The sequence below is a fragment of the Chiloscyllium plagiosum genome, chromosome 2 (genome assembly GCF_004010195.1).
Source record: "Chiloscyllium plagiosum isolate BGI_BamShark_2017 chromosome 2, ASM401019v2, whole genome shotgun sequence".
Lineage (NCBI taxonomy): Eukaryota > Metazoa > Chordata > Chondrichthyes > Orectolobiformes > Hemiscylliidae > Chiloscyllium > Chiloscyllium plagiosum.
In genome coordinates, this window is record NC_057711.1 from 15,479,565 (window position 1) to 15,499,714 (window position 20,150).

At 39.7% G+C, this 20,150-nt stretch overlaps 1 protein-coding gene across 1 annotated transcript in view; it reads left to right on the forward strand.

The window, feature by feature from the left end:
- cep44 (centrosomal protein 44) overlaps positions 1–19,792 on the forward strand; it is a 77,761-nt gene extending 57,969 nt beyond the window's left edge. The window contains exons 6-11 of the mRNA XM_043704568.1: positions 1,279–1,410; positions 6,636–6,839; positions 10,179–10,254; positions 12,294–12,424; positions 16,903–16,943; positions 19,269–19,792. Of these exons, the coding sequence (XP_043560503.1) occupies positions 1,279–1,410; positions 6,636–6,839; positions 10,179–10,254; positions 12,294–12,424; positions 16,903–16,943; positions 19,269–19,380 (696 nt within the window). The 3' untranslated portion in view covers positions 19,381–19,792. The remainder of the gene's footprint in view (positions 1–1,278; positions 1,411–6,635; positions 6,840–10,178; positions 10,255–12,293; positions 12,425–16,902; positions 16,944–19,268) is intronic.
- The last annotated feature ends 358 nt before the right edge of the window (positions 19,793–20,150 follow it).

Here is a 20,150-nt window from a genome sequence, read left to right on the forward strand (position 1 = left end):
CATTTATCTGAATTAAACTCCATCTGCCACTTCTCAGCCCATTGGCCCATCTGGTCCAGATCCTGTTGTAATCTGAGGTAACCCTCTTCGCTGTCCACTACACCTCCAATTTTGGTGTCATCTGCAAAGTTACTAACTGTACCTCTTATGCTCGCATCCAAATTATTTATGTAAATGACAAAAAGTAGAAGGCCCAGCACCGATCCTTGTGGCACTCCACTGGTCACAGGCCTCCAGTTTGGAAAAACAACCCTCCACCATCACCCTCTGTCTTCTACCTTTGAGCCAATTGTGTTTGTTAATGAGACTGTTTCCTCAGTTAAAGCTAATCCATTTCTATACTAAAATTATTAAGATAATATTTCTGGTTAGATTAGTAAAAAAAAGCAGTCCACACTACACAGTAGGGTTCAATCAGTACACATTGAGTGGAGAACAAGTTAGACTTCATAAGGACTGACTCAATTTTTGGGAACAGATCTGGGAATCAAGGGTTATATGGGAACAGTGTGATCAACCATGAAAGGTGGAACAGGCTGGAGGGGCCAAATGGCCTACTCCACTCAATTCTTACATTCCTATGGGACATGACCTTGACAGAAAAGGTCATTTTAAAATCAGGAAGCAGCTATAAATCTACCCTCAATGTCCTTATGGTTGGTCTCATTTGAAAGATATATGACAGACACATGCCAGATGCCAAACTTTTTATACATGTATAGATGATCTTAGTTCATATATTGTCTCTTATATTCATAAGAATCAGTCATCAGTCTTTTTATTCTGATGTCCTGTACTCACATTCATTCTTCAGGTCTTTCGCGGATGCTTTTAACATAATGTTTTAGGATGAAATAATTTCTGCTCAAATTAGGAAAAGTAAACCAAATTCTGTAGCAAACTATTGAATTTTAAATAAATAACTATATTTCAATTGCATATTACTCAAGAACACTAGGGTAGGTTTCATTTATGGCTGTTTCCAGTTCAGAAAGCTGCTCTGAAGATGGGCAGCTCAGGAAATTGTGTGCTGAAATGCCTGATTTTCCATCAGCTTAAATTAGTGAACAAATAACTCCGGCTATGCAGGCCTGTGATTTCTCTAAAAGCACTCACTGCAACTGCTGTTCTACACTGAGAGTATCCATCAATGGATCAGCCTTTTGAAGTAGCGCAATAATGTGTGTGTGTGTGTGTTTGTGTGTGTGTGTGTATGCATTTCCATGCTTGTATTCAAAAGAAAATGAACAGGAATAAGTTTCTCAATTTTCTTTCCAGATGAAACCTTTCGTAGAACGGCATTTACCCAAAGATGATATGAAAATAATTTACATTTCATCCAGTCCTGAAAATGAATTTATAGAAGATAAACCTGTTAAAGAATATACAGAACTGCCCACTTCCTATGAAGTAAGTGTTGTTTCTATTGAACCTAAAAGTAATCTGATGCAACATCCAGGAAAAAATTAATAAGTAGTAAAGTCCAGTTAGTCATGCTTAACTCATGCCAAACCTGCGTTTTTAAAAGACTGTAGGTTGTAAGAAATCTGGATAACTTGAACGGGAATATTTGACTTGGAAGTATAACAAGCACATAATGTATGATTGCTGTAACCTCATTTAAATCTTTTCTTTTTGTTTGTAAATGGTATTGGAGATGATTGCAAGTAATCCTTAGGCAACTTCATTAGTTCCTTAAAATTACAGCACAGTGAGTTAGACTTTGGGATGAATTTTCTCAGCCTGTATGAGATAGAATGGCAAATTTGAAGAGGGTGGTGGGAGAGTGGAAATGGGGGCATGTTGAATCTACTACATGATAAATGCTGTCCTATTAAGGCTCATTTCATTATGCCATTGGCATTTTTGGTAAGCCTGAATCAAACTGCATCCCTCCCCAGCCCCCAATTCCACACTGCACCAGATGAGTGCAGGCTGCAGACAGTCTCCCAGACTCTGTCTCAAAATTCACCACCATTCCTAGCCTCCTGACTTGCCGGCCTGCAGGTTGGGTTAACAACTCCTGGGAGAGGATGAGTGGCCTGCGACAGCTTAGTCACAAAATTAATGAGGGTTCTTGGATTGGGGATCACAGAAGAAGGGGTATGATACATGGTCATGGTCCTAAAAGAGTTAATGTTGAAGATTGAATTAAGCTCCATACAATGTGATGATATTCAATCTTCAGTGGGCAAATCACAAGAAAGCTCTGAGGGAACAGACATGTCATCACTGTTTCCTTGTAGTCTTACAACAGTGTCCTGCCAGCTAATGTAAATTATTTTTATACAACCTGTTAAGGCATTTTATAACACAGGTAGGGTAGGTGGGACTTGAAACTGAACCTTCTGACTTACAAGTAGCTGTAGGGTATCTGTTTTGCGATCAGTAATTTGCTGATATTTAGGTGGTTTGAATCACCCCCAGATCCCTGGTTCTGACACGACTTATTTAGGAATGTGAACAGAAGAAGGCAGTAGATAGGTGTTTCAGGAGCAGAAGAATCTCTGCATTTATCAAATACAAAAAGAAGTAAGTATATTGCAAGAAATGAAAGGCAACAAGCAGTGAATTATACAGTTGTACAGGACCATGATTAAATACACTATTAAAACTAAACACACACTCTCTGGGTGGTAGCTTTCTGGGATCCCTCTTCTGGTGGTCGAAAACTATCTGGGATTCTTCTCCGGATGAAAGCTCTGGGGAATAACTCTCTGGGAGAATTAACACTCTTTCAGATCCCTCTCCTTGGGGTAGCTGCAAGGATACTTTAACTCTGCTGAGATGAGGGCCTGTAATTACACTGATCACTGGTTCCTTATCTTGACGCAAAATCTGTTGTTCCTACAATAGTCTCTTTGTTGTTTCTTTCGAGATGAATTGGTCTTCCTGATTATTAAAGTAGGAGCAAATGTCCTGTGTTTATGTGATTGAAGTTGAAGTTCTTGGAACTTGTGCAGACGGGTACTTTGTTCTTGTAGGGCTCAGGTTTGAAAAGGTTTCCCCAGCTTCCAGACAAACTGTCCCTGTGACTGTACATTCCAGCATAGCTCAGCTGCTGGAGACACTGCATCCAAGCCCATTACTTCGAAAGGAAACTCCAACATTCTGATAGAATGATTTGGAGGTGTCGGTGTTGGACTGGGGTGTACAAAGTTAAAAAACACCAGGTTATAGTCCAACAGGTTTATTTGGAAGCATTAGCTTTCGGAGCGCTGCTAGTGCTTCCATGTAAACCTGTTGGAATATAACCTGGTGTTGTGTGATTTTTAATTCTGATAGAAGTCCAGTAATTTTAGATGGTAGGGAATCTTCTCAAAATGATCGAGACTTTTGCTCAACTTTACATAACAACAATACCACAATTCCAGAAGACCCCGAAAATTATGATTATTAATCATCTAACATGCTTGTGAAATTTATGTGTAGTTGCTTTCATGTAGTAAATTGTATGTGATAAGAACCTCTTATTATGACTCATGAATAGTTGTTTTTCTACACTTCTAAACCAAATAAGCCTTTAAACACAGTGAAAGAAAGGGAAATGGTAGTAGCAATCTTCTATTCACAAATAACCCATGTACAGGAAGAGGGTTCAGAGCAAGGGGTAGGGTGGGAGCTGTCAGCAAACACATCCCTATCTCTGTCCAGTTTCATCCACCTCAATTCTCTCTCTGAAGTGACAGTTGGTCTGCAGAATTTGACCTATTGGGCATTTATCATGGCGACAGTCCTGCTTGCAGCTAGGTTAATCCCAGCAGTTGTGGGCTGAATCACTAAAGTTGTTCTTAAGTGGCCACCTAAGAACTTCAATTGGCATTGAAAGCAAGGCTGACAATGGACCTTCCCTCTCAGAACTTAATTCAGAAGGAGAAGGCAACAAATGTTGGTGTTTACAATCCTAGTTGATCATTTTGTGAGTACGTCAATATCCTAAGCACAAAGAAGGTTATTTGTAAAATGATTTAACTATTCTAGTTTTGGAACTAAAAGTTTCTTGGTAGTGTAGATGAGCAGAGAGGTGTCCATGTTCATAGATCCCTGAAAGTTGCCACCCAGATTGATAGGTTGTTAAGAAGGCATATGGTGTGTTAGCTTTTATTGGTAGGGGGATTGAGTTTCGGAGCCACAAGGTCATACTACAGCTGTACAAAACTCTGGTGCGTCTGCACTTGGAGTATTGTGTACAGTTCTGATCACTGCAGTATAAGGATGTGAAAGCTTTGGAAAGAGTTCAGAGGTAATTTAGTAAGATGTTACCTGATATGGAGGGAAGGTCTTATGAGGAAAGGCTGAGGGACTTGAGGCTGTTTTCATTAGAGAGAAGGTTGAGAGGTGACTTATTGAGTCATATAAGATAATCAGAGGGTTAGCTAGAGTGGACAATGAGAGACGTTTTCTTCGGATGGTGACGGCTAGCCTGAGGAGACATAGCTTTAAATTGAGGGGTGATAGATATAGGATAGATGTCAGAGGTAGTTTCTTTAGTTGGAGAATAGTAGGGGCGTGGAACACACTGCCTGCAATAGTAGTAGGCAACTTTAAGGGCATTTAAATGGTCATTGGATAAACATATAGATGAAAATGGAATAGTATAGGTTTGATGGGCTTCAGAGCTGAAAAATGTGTTGCTGGAAAAGCGCAGCAGGTCAGACAGCATCCAAGGAGCAGGAGAATCGACGTTTCGGGCATAAGCTCTTCTTCAGGCTTATGTCCGAAACGTCGATTCTCCTGTTCCTTGGACGCTGCCTGACCTGCTGCGCTTTTCCAGCAACACATTTTTCAGCTCTGATCTCCAGCATCTGTAGTCCTCACTTTCTCCTAGTTAATGGGCTTCAGATTGGTTCCACAGGTCAGCATAACATCGAAGGCCGAAAGACCTGTTCTGCGCTGTAATGTTCTATATTCTATTGTGTAGATAGTGCCTACTGCTTTCGGTGCACAATAGTGGAGGAACTCAATTTGCAGCATCAAATTGGCAACTTTGTCCCCATGTTGTCAAGCCTCATGAGTGTTGCTGGAGCTGTGTTCCTTCAGGCAAGAAGAGTATTCAATCACATTCCTGACTTGTGCCTTGTAGATGGTGAACAGAAGATAGGAAGTGAGTTACTGACTGTAGAATTCCAAATCTCTGACTCCGATCTTCTGGCCACAGTATTTAAATGCTTTTATGAAGATGCTGCCTGATGTCAAGAATAATAAATGTTCTAAGCTTGGGCTTGTGATTTTTTTCAAGAGGGACAATTACATGGTAGTTTGATGAAACATCAAAACATAAAATAGGAAATGGGAGTATATGGATAGGACTAGAAGGAATGAAAGAACATGGGCATGAGAGAAAGTGTAAGAGATTTAGCACAGTGAATAGGAGTATTGTCTTCATGTGGAAGGTTTATATTGGAGTAAATGATTGACTTAAACATGGACATCCAACAATAGGTTAGACAAGTACTTGAAGGAAAGATAAACAAAGGGATACATAAACAGCATGGACCTGAGCTACTTATGTTGAACGCAACCACTAACATCGGGTAGTTGGACTGGTCAGCCTGTTCCCATGATACGTTGCTTCCCCCCACTGTGGTAGTGCACTGGAAATCAGGCTCACCCATACACACATGTACAGACAGACACTGACAGGAAGAAAATCAGGAGTGTAATGGGCAGAGGGGAAGACTGGGAAGAAAGTCAAATGGTCCTTTTGGACCGGGAGGACATGGTGGTCCTTGATTCTCCCTCTCCAGATGCTTTCACTTGCTTGTAGAACGCTTAGGATGGCTGGTTCACAATTATATAGTCTCTGGTTAAGACCACAGCTTACAGCAACTGCAGAGGCTTAAAGTGATTTTTAATGCAGAGCAGAAATATAGCTCCATTTCAGAGATCCAATTGCTTTTGCCTATCTTGTTCACACCCCAAGCTGTTCAGTTATCTGGGAGTCAATCGCATAGTTGTTGGTTGGCAGAAGGCTTTTGTCATTACTATCTGGTTAATAGTTCATAGATCAATCAGCTACTTGTCGCCAGCCAAAACTCCATTTGTTCATAATTCCTTGGCTCTAACTGATCGAGAACTAGGCTTTCATTATTGCATGAACAAGCATATGTGTAACAACATTTACAATAAAGTTACAATTTTAAAAAGTGCAACAATTTTTCAACAAAGCAGTCCTTTTTCCAAACATCAAAATACATGGTTTTTAGTATAATCCACGTAATTTGGTGTGAATGTCTTTGATTTGTGACCATTTTTGATGTCCTTCTAATATCTTATTCTTTGACTCAACATTTTTTCCTTTCAGATAGACCATTGAATGTTTTTCCACATTAACAATGTCAATATGAATTATACTGGCTGTAATAGTTGTAAGATATGAAACTTATTCAAATCTGTGATTTTTGACATGCACTATTATTGTAGCAGCTATCTGAGTTGAAGCACAGGTGAAATAAGAGGCTATCTTTTTGCTGGTACATTTGTGATATGGTAATAATTGTATTTACTTTTGTTGAGGGGACTTAATGGAGTTGTGATGATGTATTTTAAAACAATTGCTACTATGAGCAAAAATTAATCTGTTTTCACCCACCAAGAACTTTTTTTAAGCTAAAGAGTTGTTTATTGCTTTACAGTCACAGACAGAAGAGATGAAAATGCTCAAGAGTCAGATTGCCAAATGTCAAGAGAAGCTCCTGGAACTGGATGTAGTACAGAGTAGGTTGCACGCTTTAGAATGTGCGACAGCTGGAAAAGTAATTATAGATGAGAAGGACTGGAATAACCTGCTGAGCCGTGTTGTGCTGCTAGAAACTCAGCTGTTGCTTCATTCCAGAAAGGTAAGCTAGAGTTTCTTTTGACATACTTAGTTTGCTAAACAATAAACTCACGACTCAATTACAGGCAGCATCAGAAGCAAGCCTGATCCTGTTCTTTTCCTGCGTGAATACTCTAACAGTGCTTAATGGTTCATAATCAGGCGTGAGAATCTCTAGTCTCCCATCCTCACCCCACCTTTCCTAGTCCTTCGGGACTGAGTCATAGACTCATTGAGGCCCGATGAATTAAGCTTGCTGAACAGCGACCAAAAAATCAAACCTAGGAAGCATCGGCTATGGTTTCACTTCTCCCTGTGGAAGCAAATTAAGCCACACCAAGAGGCCTCCTTAAAATAGTTATTTCTGACCTTACAATTTCTTTCCTTTTTCAAAATATTTCCATTGAATTTCAATCCTCTTGTATCCCACTTTGTACTGTTACTGTAGCCCCTCTTCCACCAGCATCTCTGAAGTTTGTTGTTCTAAATTTTGAATGGAGGAATCCTGTACTCACCATACAGATTCAGGAAGATCAGCACTGTGTGCTGTTGCTGTTATTCATTACAACTGCTGCTTCTTTTGTATGTTCTTGTTACAAATTTCTTCACTTTTTCTTGGAATAGAACAAACAGCTTTTTTTAAAGGGCAAATAAAACGAACCACTAAATGTCAACACTGACATTAAATATGCAGTATAATTTTCTGGAATAAAGTATTTATTAAGGGAAAGCAATCTGATGTATTTACTACTTTAGTATGGCTTTTCAAACCAATGTTCAATTCATTTCAGATTAAGTAATGACTCAGATTTTATGGTAGCAATAGCAGTAAAACAGTCAACATTACCATCATTATGGGGTAACTGCCCGGTTCTACCTCCTTCCCAAGATCCACAAGCCTGACCACCCTGGCCGACCCATTGTCTCAGCATGCTCCTGCCCCACTGAACTCATCTCTACCTACCTCGACACTGTCCTATCCCCCCTAGTCCAGGAACTCCCCACATACGTTCGAGACACCACCCACACCCTTCACCTCCTCCAAGACTTCCGTTTCCCCGGCCCCCAACGCCTCATCTTCACCATGGACATCCAATCCCTCTACACCCCCATCCGCCATGACCAGGATCTCCAAGCACTCCGTTTTTTCTTCTCCAGACGTCCCCAACAGTACCCTTCCACCGACCCTCTCATTCGTTTGGCCGAACTGGTCCTCACCCTTAACATTTTCTCCTTTGAATCATCCCACTTCCTCCAGACCAAAGGGGTAGCCATGGGCACACATATGGGCCCCAGCTATGCCTGTCTCTACGTAGAACAGTTGATCTTCCATAATTACACCGGCACCATTCCCACCTCTTCCTCCGCTACATTGACGACTGCATTGGCGCCATCTCGTGCTCCCGCGAGGAGGTTGAGCAATTCATCAACTTCACCAACACATTCCACCCTGACCTTAAATTTACCTGGACCATCTCTTACATCTCCCTCCCCTTCCTGGACCTCTCCATCTCCATTAATGACGACCGACTTGACACTGACATTTTTTACAAACTCACCGACTCCCACAGCTACCTGGATTACACCTCTTCCCACCCTACCTCTTGCAAAAATGCCATCCTGTATTCCCAATTCCTCCGCCTCCGCCGTATCTGCTCCCAGGAGGACCAGTTCCACCACAGAACACACCAGATGACCTCCTTCTTTAGAGACCGCAATTTCCCTTCTACATGGTTAAAGATGCCCTCCAACGCATCTCGTCCACATCCCGCACCTCTGTCCTCAGACCCCACCCCTCCAACCGTAACAAGGACAGAATGCCCTGGTGCTCACCTTCCACCCTAGCAACCTTCGCATAAACCAAATCATCCGCTGACATTTCTGCCACCTCCAAAAAGACCCCACCACCAGGGATATATTTCCCTCTCCACCCCTTTCCGCAAAGACCGTTCTCTCCTTGACTACCTCGTCAGGACCATGCCCCACTACAACCCACCCTCCCATCCTGGCACCTTCCCCTGCCACTGCAGGAACTGTAAAACCTGCGCCCACACCTCCTCCCTCACCTCTATCCAAGGCCCTAAAGGAGCCTTCCACATCCATCAAAGGTTTACCTGCACATCCATTAATATCATTTATTGTATCCGTTGCTCCTGAAGCGGTCTCCTCTACATTGGGGAGACTGGGCGCCTCCTAGCAGAGCACTTTAGGGAACATCTCCGGGACACCCGCACCAATCAACCACACCACCCCGTGGCCCAACATTTCAACTCCCCCTCCCACTCTGCCAATGACATGGAGGTCCTGGGCCTCCTTCACCGCCACTCCCTCACCAACAGATGCTGGAGGAACAACGCCTCATCTTCCGCCTCGGAACATGTCAACCCCCGGGCATCAATGTGGACTTCAACAGTTTCCTCATTTCCCCTTCCCCCACCTCACCCTAGTTCCAAATTTCCAGCTCAGCACTGTCCCCATGACTTGTCCGGACTTGTCCTACCTGCCTATCTCCTTTTCCACCTATCCACTCCACCCTCTCCTCCCTGACCGGTCACCTTCATCCCCTCCCCCACTCACCTATTGTACTCTATGCTACTTTCTCCCCACCCCCCACCCTCCTCTAGCTTATCTCTCCACGCTTCAGGCTCTCTGCCTTTATACCTGATGAAGGGCTTTTGCCCGAAACGTCGATTTCGCTGGTCCTTGGATGCTTCCTGAACTGCTGTGCCCTTCCAGCACCATTTATCCAGATTGCCATCATTACGCCTCTGGCGTCGTCGTTTTTCCACATTAACAATGTCAATATGAATTATACTGGCTGTAATAGTTGTAAGATATGATTTTTGACATGCACTATTATTGTAGCAGCTATCTGAGTTGAAGCACTGATGAAATAAGAGGCTATCTTTTTCCTGGTACATTGATATGGTAATAATTGTATTTACTTTTGTTGAGGGGACTTAATGGAGTTGTGATGATGTATTTTAAAACAACTGCTACTATGAGCAAAAATTAATCTGTTTTCACCCACCAATACCTTTTTTTAAGCTAATAAGTTGTTAAATGTGGGAATCTGAAGGTTGATATCCGTGATTCTGCACTTTCACCGAGGGTGTTCAGCTGGGGCTCCTCTCTACTCACTCTCTGTTCCTCACCTTTTTCAGAGATTATCAAATAATATGCATTATTTGAGAAGGATGAGACTAATTCATGGCTCTTTCGAGAATTGACATGCCCAATTGACTGAATGGCCTCCTTGTGTGCTTTATGAATCTATATAATGGAAAACCATAAAGTGAATGAAATGTTGTGATATATGCGATACACAATGCTTTTTATATCCCATGCTTTTCATCTTTAGAACGATATGTCTTCTGATTCCATCAGTAGGAACGAAGAATATACCTTCTGCCCAAAGACAAGTTGCAATTCTTCAGGTAAACTCGTTCTAGTTTGAAGTGTGCAATTAACTTTGCACCCGGTTGTTTTTCACAATACATTATTGTTTTAGAAGTTGTACTATATAATGCTGTGCAAAGGATGTTGTATTAGGAGTCACTGAGTAGAGGATATTGTTCCCCTTCAGAAAGAAGATTCTTATACATCTTCCGTAAGTCAAATCCAATGGAATGTTGTCTGGCATCTGGTTTTGATTTTCTTCCCCTTTTTATTGAATATAGTGGCTGAAAATGGGAAGTACCAAGTACAAAATAAAATATAGAAATAAATGGCAATGTGCATACAAATTATAGTAGTGTGTTTCACTGAATCCAAAATCAGGACACAATACTCACTGTTGCATTTGGTATTGTTCGTGTGTTCCTTGCTATGCTGATTTGCAATATTGAAAATAAAACAGGAGGTAAAACTGAGCATGTGCAGAGAAGCAGAAAAGAAGTACGAGAGTAGAACATTCAGGATTTAAGTCTAATTGTGTTTTTATCCAAACCTCACCTCAACTGCAGTTCTACCAAGAGGCAAACTAGGAGTAGTGACCCTTATTAGTTTTTCTCTTCTTTTCCGAGCCTTAAAGCTAATAATGGTCGATGTGCCTAGTGGGACCTATCCTCTCTCCCTTTAGATATGCTGAGGTCCACAAGTATTATATAGGTTTAAGCAATGGACTTGGAATTTCCTGAACATCTGTGTTTACAATCACTCCATGTAATACACTTATTGAATTGAATCGAATTAGCTTTATTGTCACATGTACCTACAGTGAAAAGTTTATATTCACTGCATTACAGTGCCATTTTGGGTACAAAGGTACCTTGGTACAGATACATATGATCAAATACTTAGGAAACCAGAAAAAAATTAGAAACGTAAAGAAATAATTAGTTCAGCATTATACGTCAAAGGAATAAATTGGAAAAATAAAAAAGTGAAAAAGTATAGAATATCCGACCCAATCCCTGCTGGCAGCTAGCCTCAAGGGAGGCTGCCACCTGCACTGAACCCACCAACGTAGGAGTCACCTCACTTTAGGCACTATCTCTTCACCACTGGGCCCACTTTGCTGACGCTGCTGAACAAATACTCACCTCACAACCAAGAGTTCCTGGCTACACTGGCAGGCCAGACCACCACCGGGCCTCGAGTCCCATCTTGGTTGCAGATGTCATCTTGTCAGCACTGTCATCCTGAAGAGGTTGCCGTCTCTGATCACTGAAGGAGCGCTGCTGCATCAAGCCCTGAACGACCTCTCTGCTGCTACCACTGCGCAAGCGCTGGGAGAATAACCTTGCTTTTGCTGCCACAGGCCCCAAATGGCAGGAGAAATGCACTCGCAGCCTCCAGCCTCTTATTGCCTGGGGAGTGTCCTTGCTGCTGCCGTCTCTGATCGCCAGGAGAACGTTAACCACATACAATAAGAATGCCATCAATATCGTAATTCACATTTTTTCACATCTAAGTTGAAGGTGATTATAGCTTATTAAAATTTTGCATCTCTTATTGAATTTTTTTTAACCTGAAGCTTAAGGAAATATAAACTTGTTATCATTAAGTTCAGTTTTTAGCTAGTAATTGCAAGAATAATTTGATTTTATCCTAAAAATAGTCATTATCAATTTCTACACAATGTATGGAAAGAATTGTGGTTTACATCAAAAGATGCATTTGTAATTATAATAGTTGTCCTCCTGCTTGCAGTACTTGTTTGCATTGTACCAACATATTTAGATATTCATACTACTTTGAAGTGTCATTCATTTGTCAAACCATGATAAAGTTAGAATTCTGGAGGTAATCCTATTTTACATTACTGTTCAGGAGTTGTCAACCAAAGTTTTCCTGTAAATATTGGCAAGAGGAATAAGGCATCCCATTTTGGAGCTGAACCAGCAACGTCTGGAGTTCTAAACAATGCCTGCCACACTTTTTTCTGTGCACTGTAAATCACAATGTCTGGTATCTGACCTTGCATAGCATGCCGAAAGACAGAGGTTGACCAAGGATGAATACGTCTTTGCAGATAAAGAAACGAGAGTTGAGACGCCAGAGAGTCTTAGCCATCAGTCATCTGGATACAACTCACTGCTATCAGCAGACGAATCGCCCAAAGCAATGAGTAGCAATTCATTATATCTGACAGAAGTTACGAAGGTAAGAAAGATTGGCAAAGGTTTCCTTCAAATCTTTATAAGGTCTGGGAAACATGCTAATATTACATGCACTTTAATTCAGGCAGTTATGTTCTAAGTGCAACCAGCACTAAGATACAAGAGCCTAAAATGAATGATCAGGATGAGAAGGGTGAGAAAAGTGCTTAATGCATTTTCATTCAGCCTTGCCTTTTCAACATAAAGGGAAAGAAGTTGCTGGACAATTCAATTTGACAGCTCAGTTTGACACAGACATAAATAAAGGTAAAATATCATTTCCTGTGACACTGCACACAAGTAGTCAAGACCAAGGACACGTTTAGGTCAGTAAGGGTTAAAGTACAGCAAGATAATTGAACCAAGGTGGTGGAGAGAAGAGAAGACAGTTAGGAGGACAGACAGGAAGAATAACAGGGTAAGTAGTTTGGAGAGGAAGGAGGTAGACTGAATAGGATGAGGGAACAGGAGATAGTAAAGTGAAGAACGGAAAGGAGTAACACTGAGATAAAGAATGCACAGAGAATGCATGAAAAATGAAGATAGAAAAGGAAGAGGAAAAAACATCAAGGGGAAAAATTAGAGAGGATTAATGATTAATAAGTGAAATGGGAATGGAGTATTGGAGGCGAAGGGGTGACCTGAAAAAGGTTTATAAAATCATGAGGGGCATGGATAGGGTAAATAGGCAAGGTCTTTTTCCTGGGGTAAGGGAGTCCAAAACTAAAGGGCATAGATTTGAGGTGAAGGGGAAAGTTTTAAAAGAGGGCAACTTTTTCTCACAGGATGGTGTGTGTATGGAATGAGCTACCAGAGGAAGTGGTGGAGACTGGTACAATTACAGCATTAAAAGGCATCTGAATGGGTATATGAATAGGAAAGGATTGGAGTGATGTGGGCCTAAGACTGGCAAATGGGACGAGATTTATTTAGGATATTTGTACGGCGTGGACAAGTTGGACCGAAGAGTCCATTTCCTTGTATATCTCAATGGCTCTAAGGGACTAGAATGGTTGGAGCCTTGGATTAGTTAAAAAGTGATGTTTATGTCCAGTGTACGTGCTTTGCAAGGGCCCAAATAGTGTTGCAATGTAGGTTTGTTGTAAATGTCACAACATCTTCATATATCAATAATCTTTGTCATAGTTAAATTAAAGCTGTTTGCTGTACTCTGAACCTTTCCGGTTCTAACTACAAATGTCTCTCAAATCCTTTCCTCAGAGCTGGCAGGAGCAATCCCTTAGCCCGATAAAGCTGGATCTTCCCCACTCCTACTGCCACTTCTTGTTGCCAAAGCTGTTGAGAAAGATCCTGACTTGATCACCCTTGCACTGCTGAAACAGTCTTGTGCCCATACTCTTGACTTGCAGTTACCAGAATTGTCAGTATTTCTGATTTTGGGCTCTTAATATGTTTTCACATCAAGCTCAGACAGTCCCTTATGACGTCAGTTCAATATAATTGTCTGATTACCTAACTGTCCTGTGCCACCACTGCTGTGTTCACACCAGGATATCTCATGCCTGTGATAGAGGGAGAGATTTGAACTTTGCATCTTTTTCTTCTCTTTGGTACCTTTTTGAATCGTAGTTTTCTAGGAGCAGAATTTAGGAAAATTCTTACAGCACCATACACTTGCGATCAAATCTTTCCATCCCAAGAACCAGAAGGGAAGGTGGCAGGAGGGGGGGGAAGATTTGATTGGGTTGCCACTGGGTCGATATCAGCCACGTCAGAAATTAAGTCTGGATAGAAAGCCCCGAACTTGACTTCCTTGTTCTGTTACTTTGACCTACATAAAGTAGTTCAACTGCTGATTGACAGATAGTAAAAAAAAATCTTCCTATGTTTGTGTGCATGTTTGAGTTTCACAGATTGTTTCAAGTAAAGTAACATGAGGTTTAACAGTGAAATTTCTGTGTTGAATGTGTTAGTAAGAACTATTACATCACAATTCTTACTGGTAGTTGGCCTTTCTCAAGTGAGCGTCACATTGGTTGATGTGTAATAGTTGGAGACGATAATCCTGACAGATGTTAAGTACATGTTCTTTGGCTGTTTTTAGCCTTCCCTTTTTATTTCTCTAAACACCCTCAACCTTAAGTGAATCTCATGTTATAATTATTAAAAAACTGGACATTCTTTGTAATGCAGTATGTCAGATGTTGTTTATTTATTGTGTATTCCATATTGAGTGTTAAGTGCTACTTCAAAGTCAAAGTGGCCTGTCTCATTCCAAGTTACAGTGTATCAGCTTTCAGCAGTATTTCTCTGGCAAAGAAAAAGAAAAGTTATTTATTTGATATGAACAACTTACTTATCCCTGTTTTAAAAATTCTCAATACGTTCAAGATATGACTCAATCAGCCTTTGAAAGGCCATCTTTTCATGCTTATCTCATCTCGGTTTAAAGAAGACTGTTTGTAATGTGCACGAAAACCACAAAGAACTGAGAGAGCTGTTAAAACAGGATCATTAAACACATTAAAATATAGATGCACTTTTAATAAGTAAGGGAATCAATAGTTTAGAGAAAAGGCAGGAAAGTGATTTGAGGATTATCAAATCAGCCATGATTTTATTGAATGGGGGAGCAAACCAAATAGGCCGAACGGCCTTGTTCTGCTCCTACATGTTATGAAGAACATTACAAACGTATCATTTGCACTCTCCTCAAGCAGTTAATACTTTGCCACCAACTCTTAGTGATTTCCTCTAAATCTCTCTGACCCTTTACACTTCCTATTTCTCATAGTTTAGATAATAATCCATTCAATATTAGGCCCAAAGTGGATGAACTTACATTTCTCCACGTTGAAGTTTACCTGGCATTGCTTTGCATGCTCCTATGTAGCAGTGTTCCTTTACAATTTTCTCTTTCTTGCTACACTACTCTGCCACCTTAGTATAATTAACAAACCTGTATCTCTGTCCCTTAATAATTCGTATAAAAATACATTGAAAGGCTGGGACTCCAATACACATTCCTAGAGGACATTAATAGACACAACGAGTCAATTTGAATACACTCCAGTTATCCTATTCTCTGTCTCAATCCCTACCAATATCAAAGGGTTCCTATCAATTGCAGATGCTTTTGTTGTTGCACCAAATGGAAAGTTGTTATAAACAAGAATCTTCAGATGTATGTCAATCTATGCAACCTCTAGATGGAAAATGCACATTAGTAAACTCATTTGGGTATTTCTGCTTGAGCTAACACTTTTGCAATTGATTTGTTGCGCTACCCAGTAAACTGCCTTTGAGAGCTTCATTAACCTGAGAAGAATTTCCAGGCCCTATTACATTTTCAAAATGGAATAGAGTTTTACTGGAAAATAAGCTACAGTAGGTGAAAGCAATTTTCTGTTTTTCTAATATATGGAGCCCTCAAATAAAAGTTTCCATTTCTGTTGATGTAGTAATGGAGGCAATTCCACATGATCTAGAGGGCTGCCTTATTGAGGGCTTGGGAGGAGGTGACCAGCAGTGTAAATGCTGCCTCCAGCATTTAACCTCTTTGATTATTGTAATTCAACCTAATTCAGATATGTATAGAGGATGTCAAGGAACATTAACTAGTTCATCATCTCATCCCTAATGACCAACAAATGAACACACCCATTGTGAAATGGAAAGTTCTATTCACTCAAAAACAACAGGAGATTCCTCAAGAGAATGCAATCCTGGGAGACTTGGATTTTGTTGCAAGGCATGCTGGAGAATCTCTGCATAGAAAAGTATTAGAACCATTCCTCCTTTTATGTATCAAAGTTATTAGTAAAAGGAATGGAAACCTGGAGGATTTTTTGGGGTACGGTCATATTTTAAAGGCGATACTGTTTAGCTGTGAGCTTAAGGCCATGAACTGATAGCTCAAAAAGCAGTTATAAGTAGTCTGAAGAAAAGATAATTACAAAAGCAAGTGAGTTAGTCTATGAAAGGGATGAGGCATATAATTTATTATTATTTTCCTATGTTTTCAAGAAGGAAAGGGAATTTTAGGCCAGTAAGTGGAATTGCTTTGATGTTTACTTTTATTTTCTATCAGTGAAGTAAAACTGCTTAATGACCTTGCCTCACCAAATATTTCTGTTTAGCTCCCAAAAATGGAAATGTACATATGAGAGCATATACAAAAGGGATATCAAGTTCTGATCACAAGTAAGGTTGTGGGGGAGTGGTGGGTAAGGTGAAAGTCTCCTATTTTTATATCTCTGTGTTGCACTATCATACAATTGGGAATTGAGCAATGCAGGCACTCTCCTGATATATAACACTCAGGCGTCTTGCTAAAGTGTCTAATCCCTGCTTACCCCTATTTCTAATTCTAATATGTTATATATTATTGAACATGATAAAGCTAATTTTGTATCACCATAAAACACACGATATTTGTTTGATCTATTTGTGTCTGTCATTTATATATGTTTATGACAAATATTTGCATTTAATTATTTGAGGATATCTTGCATTTTACAGACACAGACAATGAAACATAAGGTTGAAAGGATAAGCAAAATGTGAGTGTTTTCCTTTTGTTACTGAAATAATTAAAGACGCTGATTTTATATTGTATTCAACATCTATACCATCATAAGTTTGTTCACATATTTTAGAAAATATTATAGCAATTATGAAATGTTATCATCATATTTTCCCTATATTATAAAAGCCACACTTCGAAAGGCTGAATTAGTTTTTGGGATTTTTTGAGGCCAAACTATATAAATGTAACTTATTTCTTTCTACTTTGTTATTTCCTTATGTTCCCAACTTTTTTTTTCACTCTACCTCCTTTCTTTATTTTGTTTCTTCTCTGCCTTTCTATCAAAAAGTGTATTGAGTTAAAATCAAATTCTTAGCTTTAATGGATAAATAAATGATAGTCATTCCATCAGGGAAGATTATTTACGTCACTGCCCCTTATTGCAGTGATTTGTGGGAGAAGCCTGATTGCTGAGTTTATTTTCTGGGGCATCTTCTCCATTTTTCTAATTGGTAATTATTGCTCTCAAATCTCACATCAATAAAAAAGTGGTCATTTTTGATCAGATGTGTTGTTACAGATTTGAAATCCTTCTCTGGGGATTTATGAAATAGGTTATAACAAACTTTTTTCAGCATTTTCTTTGCTCTTATTCCACAAATTTCTCATTCCTTTTCAATGGTGCCATTTGACTGCTAACCTGTTTTAGTAGAATTAACTCCAGCAGTTTAACTCTCACCATGAATACAACCACACGTCATGTAATCCTGAATTCAGGGAGTTGCTAACTATATCATCTGGGTATCAGAGAAACCTGGCTAGCCAATGTCTGTAATCATATATGACGTACTGTTAAACAATACTTTTAACAGTGGGTGGCACGGTGGCTCACTGCCTCACAGCACCAAGGACCTGTGTTCAATTCCCACTTCGGGCAACTGTCTGTGTGGAGTTTGCACATTCTCCCCGTGTCTGCGTGGGTTTCCTCCGGTTTCCTCCCATAGTCCAAAGATGGGCAGGTTAGGCGAAGTGGCCATGCTAAATTGTCCGTAGTGTTAGATGGATTAGTCAGGGGTAAATAAAGGGGGTGGGTTTCTCTTCAGAGGGTCGGTGTGGACTTGTTGGGTCGAAGGGCCTGCTTCCACACTGTAGGTATCTTATCTAATCTAACAGACAAAAATGTTCCAAGGTATATCACTTTAACAAAAAAAGGGCACTTTTGTTTTTTTCCACTTTTCTTTCTTTTTGTATTTTCAATGTAAATAAAATTACTTTGAAGCATATAGAAAATGTCAGGTACAATTTTGTAAATCTGTTTCCAGCTACCGGGTGGCACAGATTTCCAGATTGACATGTGATGTTACTGCATGATTTGTTTCAGCACAGCACCGCACTGTGGAAGAAACTGAAAACTACAACAGTAATTGTTTGTAAACTCCACTTGAGTAAACTGAGTGCAGTTTTTGATCAGTTTATGGATGGGTCATTGATTAAGTGAGTGGTTATGAGAAGAAAGAATTGGCATTGTAAAATCGTGCAACTGCATTAACGATTGACCTTTTATAGCACCCAGGATAATCGTCAACCATTTTCCTAGACTTTTGTGATAAAATTTGAACGATGTACGTTTTGGAACCTTCAAGATAAATAATGTTCTATAACTACAGAATTTGATTCTTGCTGACTTATGAGCTATTTGTTAAAAATAGTAGTAAATAAGTGTCAACATGGTATTGTTGCCTATAAGTCAATTGGTTGTGTGTTCAAATCCCACTCCAGAGTTTGAGCACAAAAATTGCTGAAGAAGGGTTACACCCAAAACGTTGACTTCTCCACCTTCTGATGCTGTCTGGCTTGCTGAGTTCTTTCAGCATCCTGCTTGTCTACCACAAAAATTGAGGTGACATCCAGTAATGGGAGCAATCCACTGTCAGGACTGCGTTCTCTCAGATGATAAATTAAACAAAGGCCCTATCTGCCCCTTCAGATGGAAGTAACAGATCTCACGACACACTTATAAAGAGCAGGGAATTATCCCACAACCAGCATTACAGAAACAAATGATCTTGTTGTTATCACCTTGCTGTTTGTGAGAGATTATTATACTGTTGTGTTTCCTACATGGCAACAGCCCGTAAATTTTAAAACTGCTTCCATTACTTTAAAGTGCTTTGGGACATTCTGAGATTGTGAATGCTTTGTATAGATGCAACTTGTTCATTCCTTCCGTCATTCCTTGTTAAATACTTGCAGTTTTGTTTGTTTCAAAAATAATTTGAGCTCATCATATTTTAAAGTATCCAGAATCTCAAGAGTAGCAGATAAAAGTTAATAATTGATCATATTTATTATCCTTCAGGATTGAAGAAACTACAGAATTACTTAAGTGTACGGAAGGTTCAGCTGACACTAATATGCCAGGTTGTTTTCTATCACAAAGACAAAGTACTGCAGATGCTGGAAATCTGTAATAAAGATGAAAGTTGAAAAGGATCGGCAGGCCCCGGCAACATCTGTCAAAAAAGATAAAGATTCAAGTTTCAGGTCCATGAGTTTTCATCAATAATGGTGCCGATCACTGTGTTTTGTCAGTTTTGTTTATAAATTATAGTATTTGTAGTGATAAAAATGAGAGTATATTTTTGCAATATTTTAATGTAGTTGAATGTTTAGCTTCTTCACCAACACTGAAATTCTTATGAACTAAGTATTTGTAATACTGTTGTAGAGGGGTAATTCCAAACTATCAGAAGTTGCAACAGCTTATGTCTGTGTTAAGGACAAGCAATGTGAAGAGATTAAATGTTTAAACTTTTCAAAATTATCTGATATGAATAAAGATTATATTTCAATATGTGTAGGTTATGTTTTTGTACCATGAACATCATGTATAGCTGGCACCATTTGGTATTCAATTATTACACAACCAGAAGTAATGAACTACAGATTAACTTGTATCCTTCACAAAGTAGTGTTGCCTTTTATTTCCCCTTTTGTGTTGTCTCCTCTTTGCTTGATATTTGCATTAGAAGTTTTGATTTACTATTGATCAAATGGAAGACTTTACAGTAGTCTTATCTGCTAGCAACATACAGAAGTGGAAACAAACAAATTTAACCTTAACCATTAAGAAACTCAAACAATTTTTTTTTCACTTAATTAGTTTCAGCCTTTGCTCAGTGGTAATGCTCTCTGTGCAGCATTTGATCTTAAAAAGGAGGCTGTACTTGCCTTTTCAGGT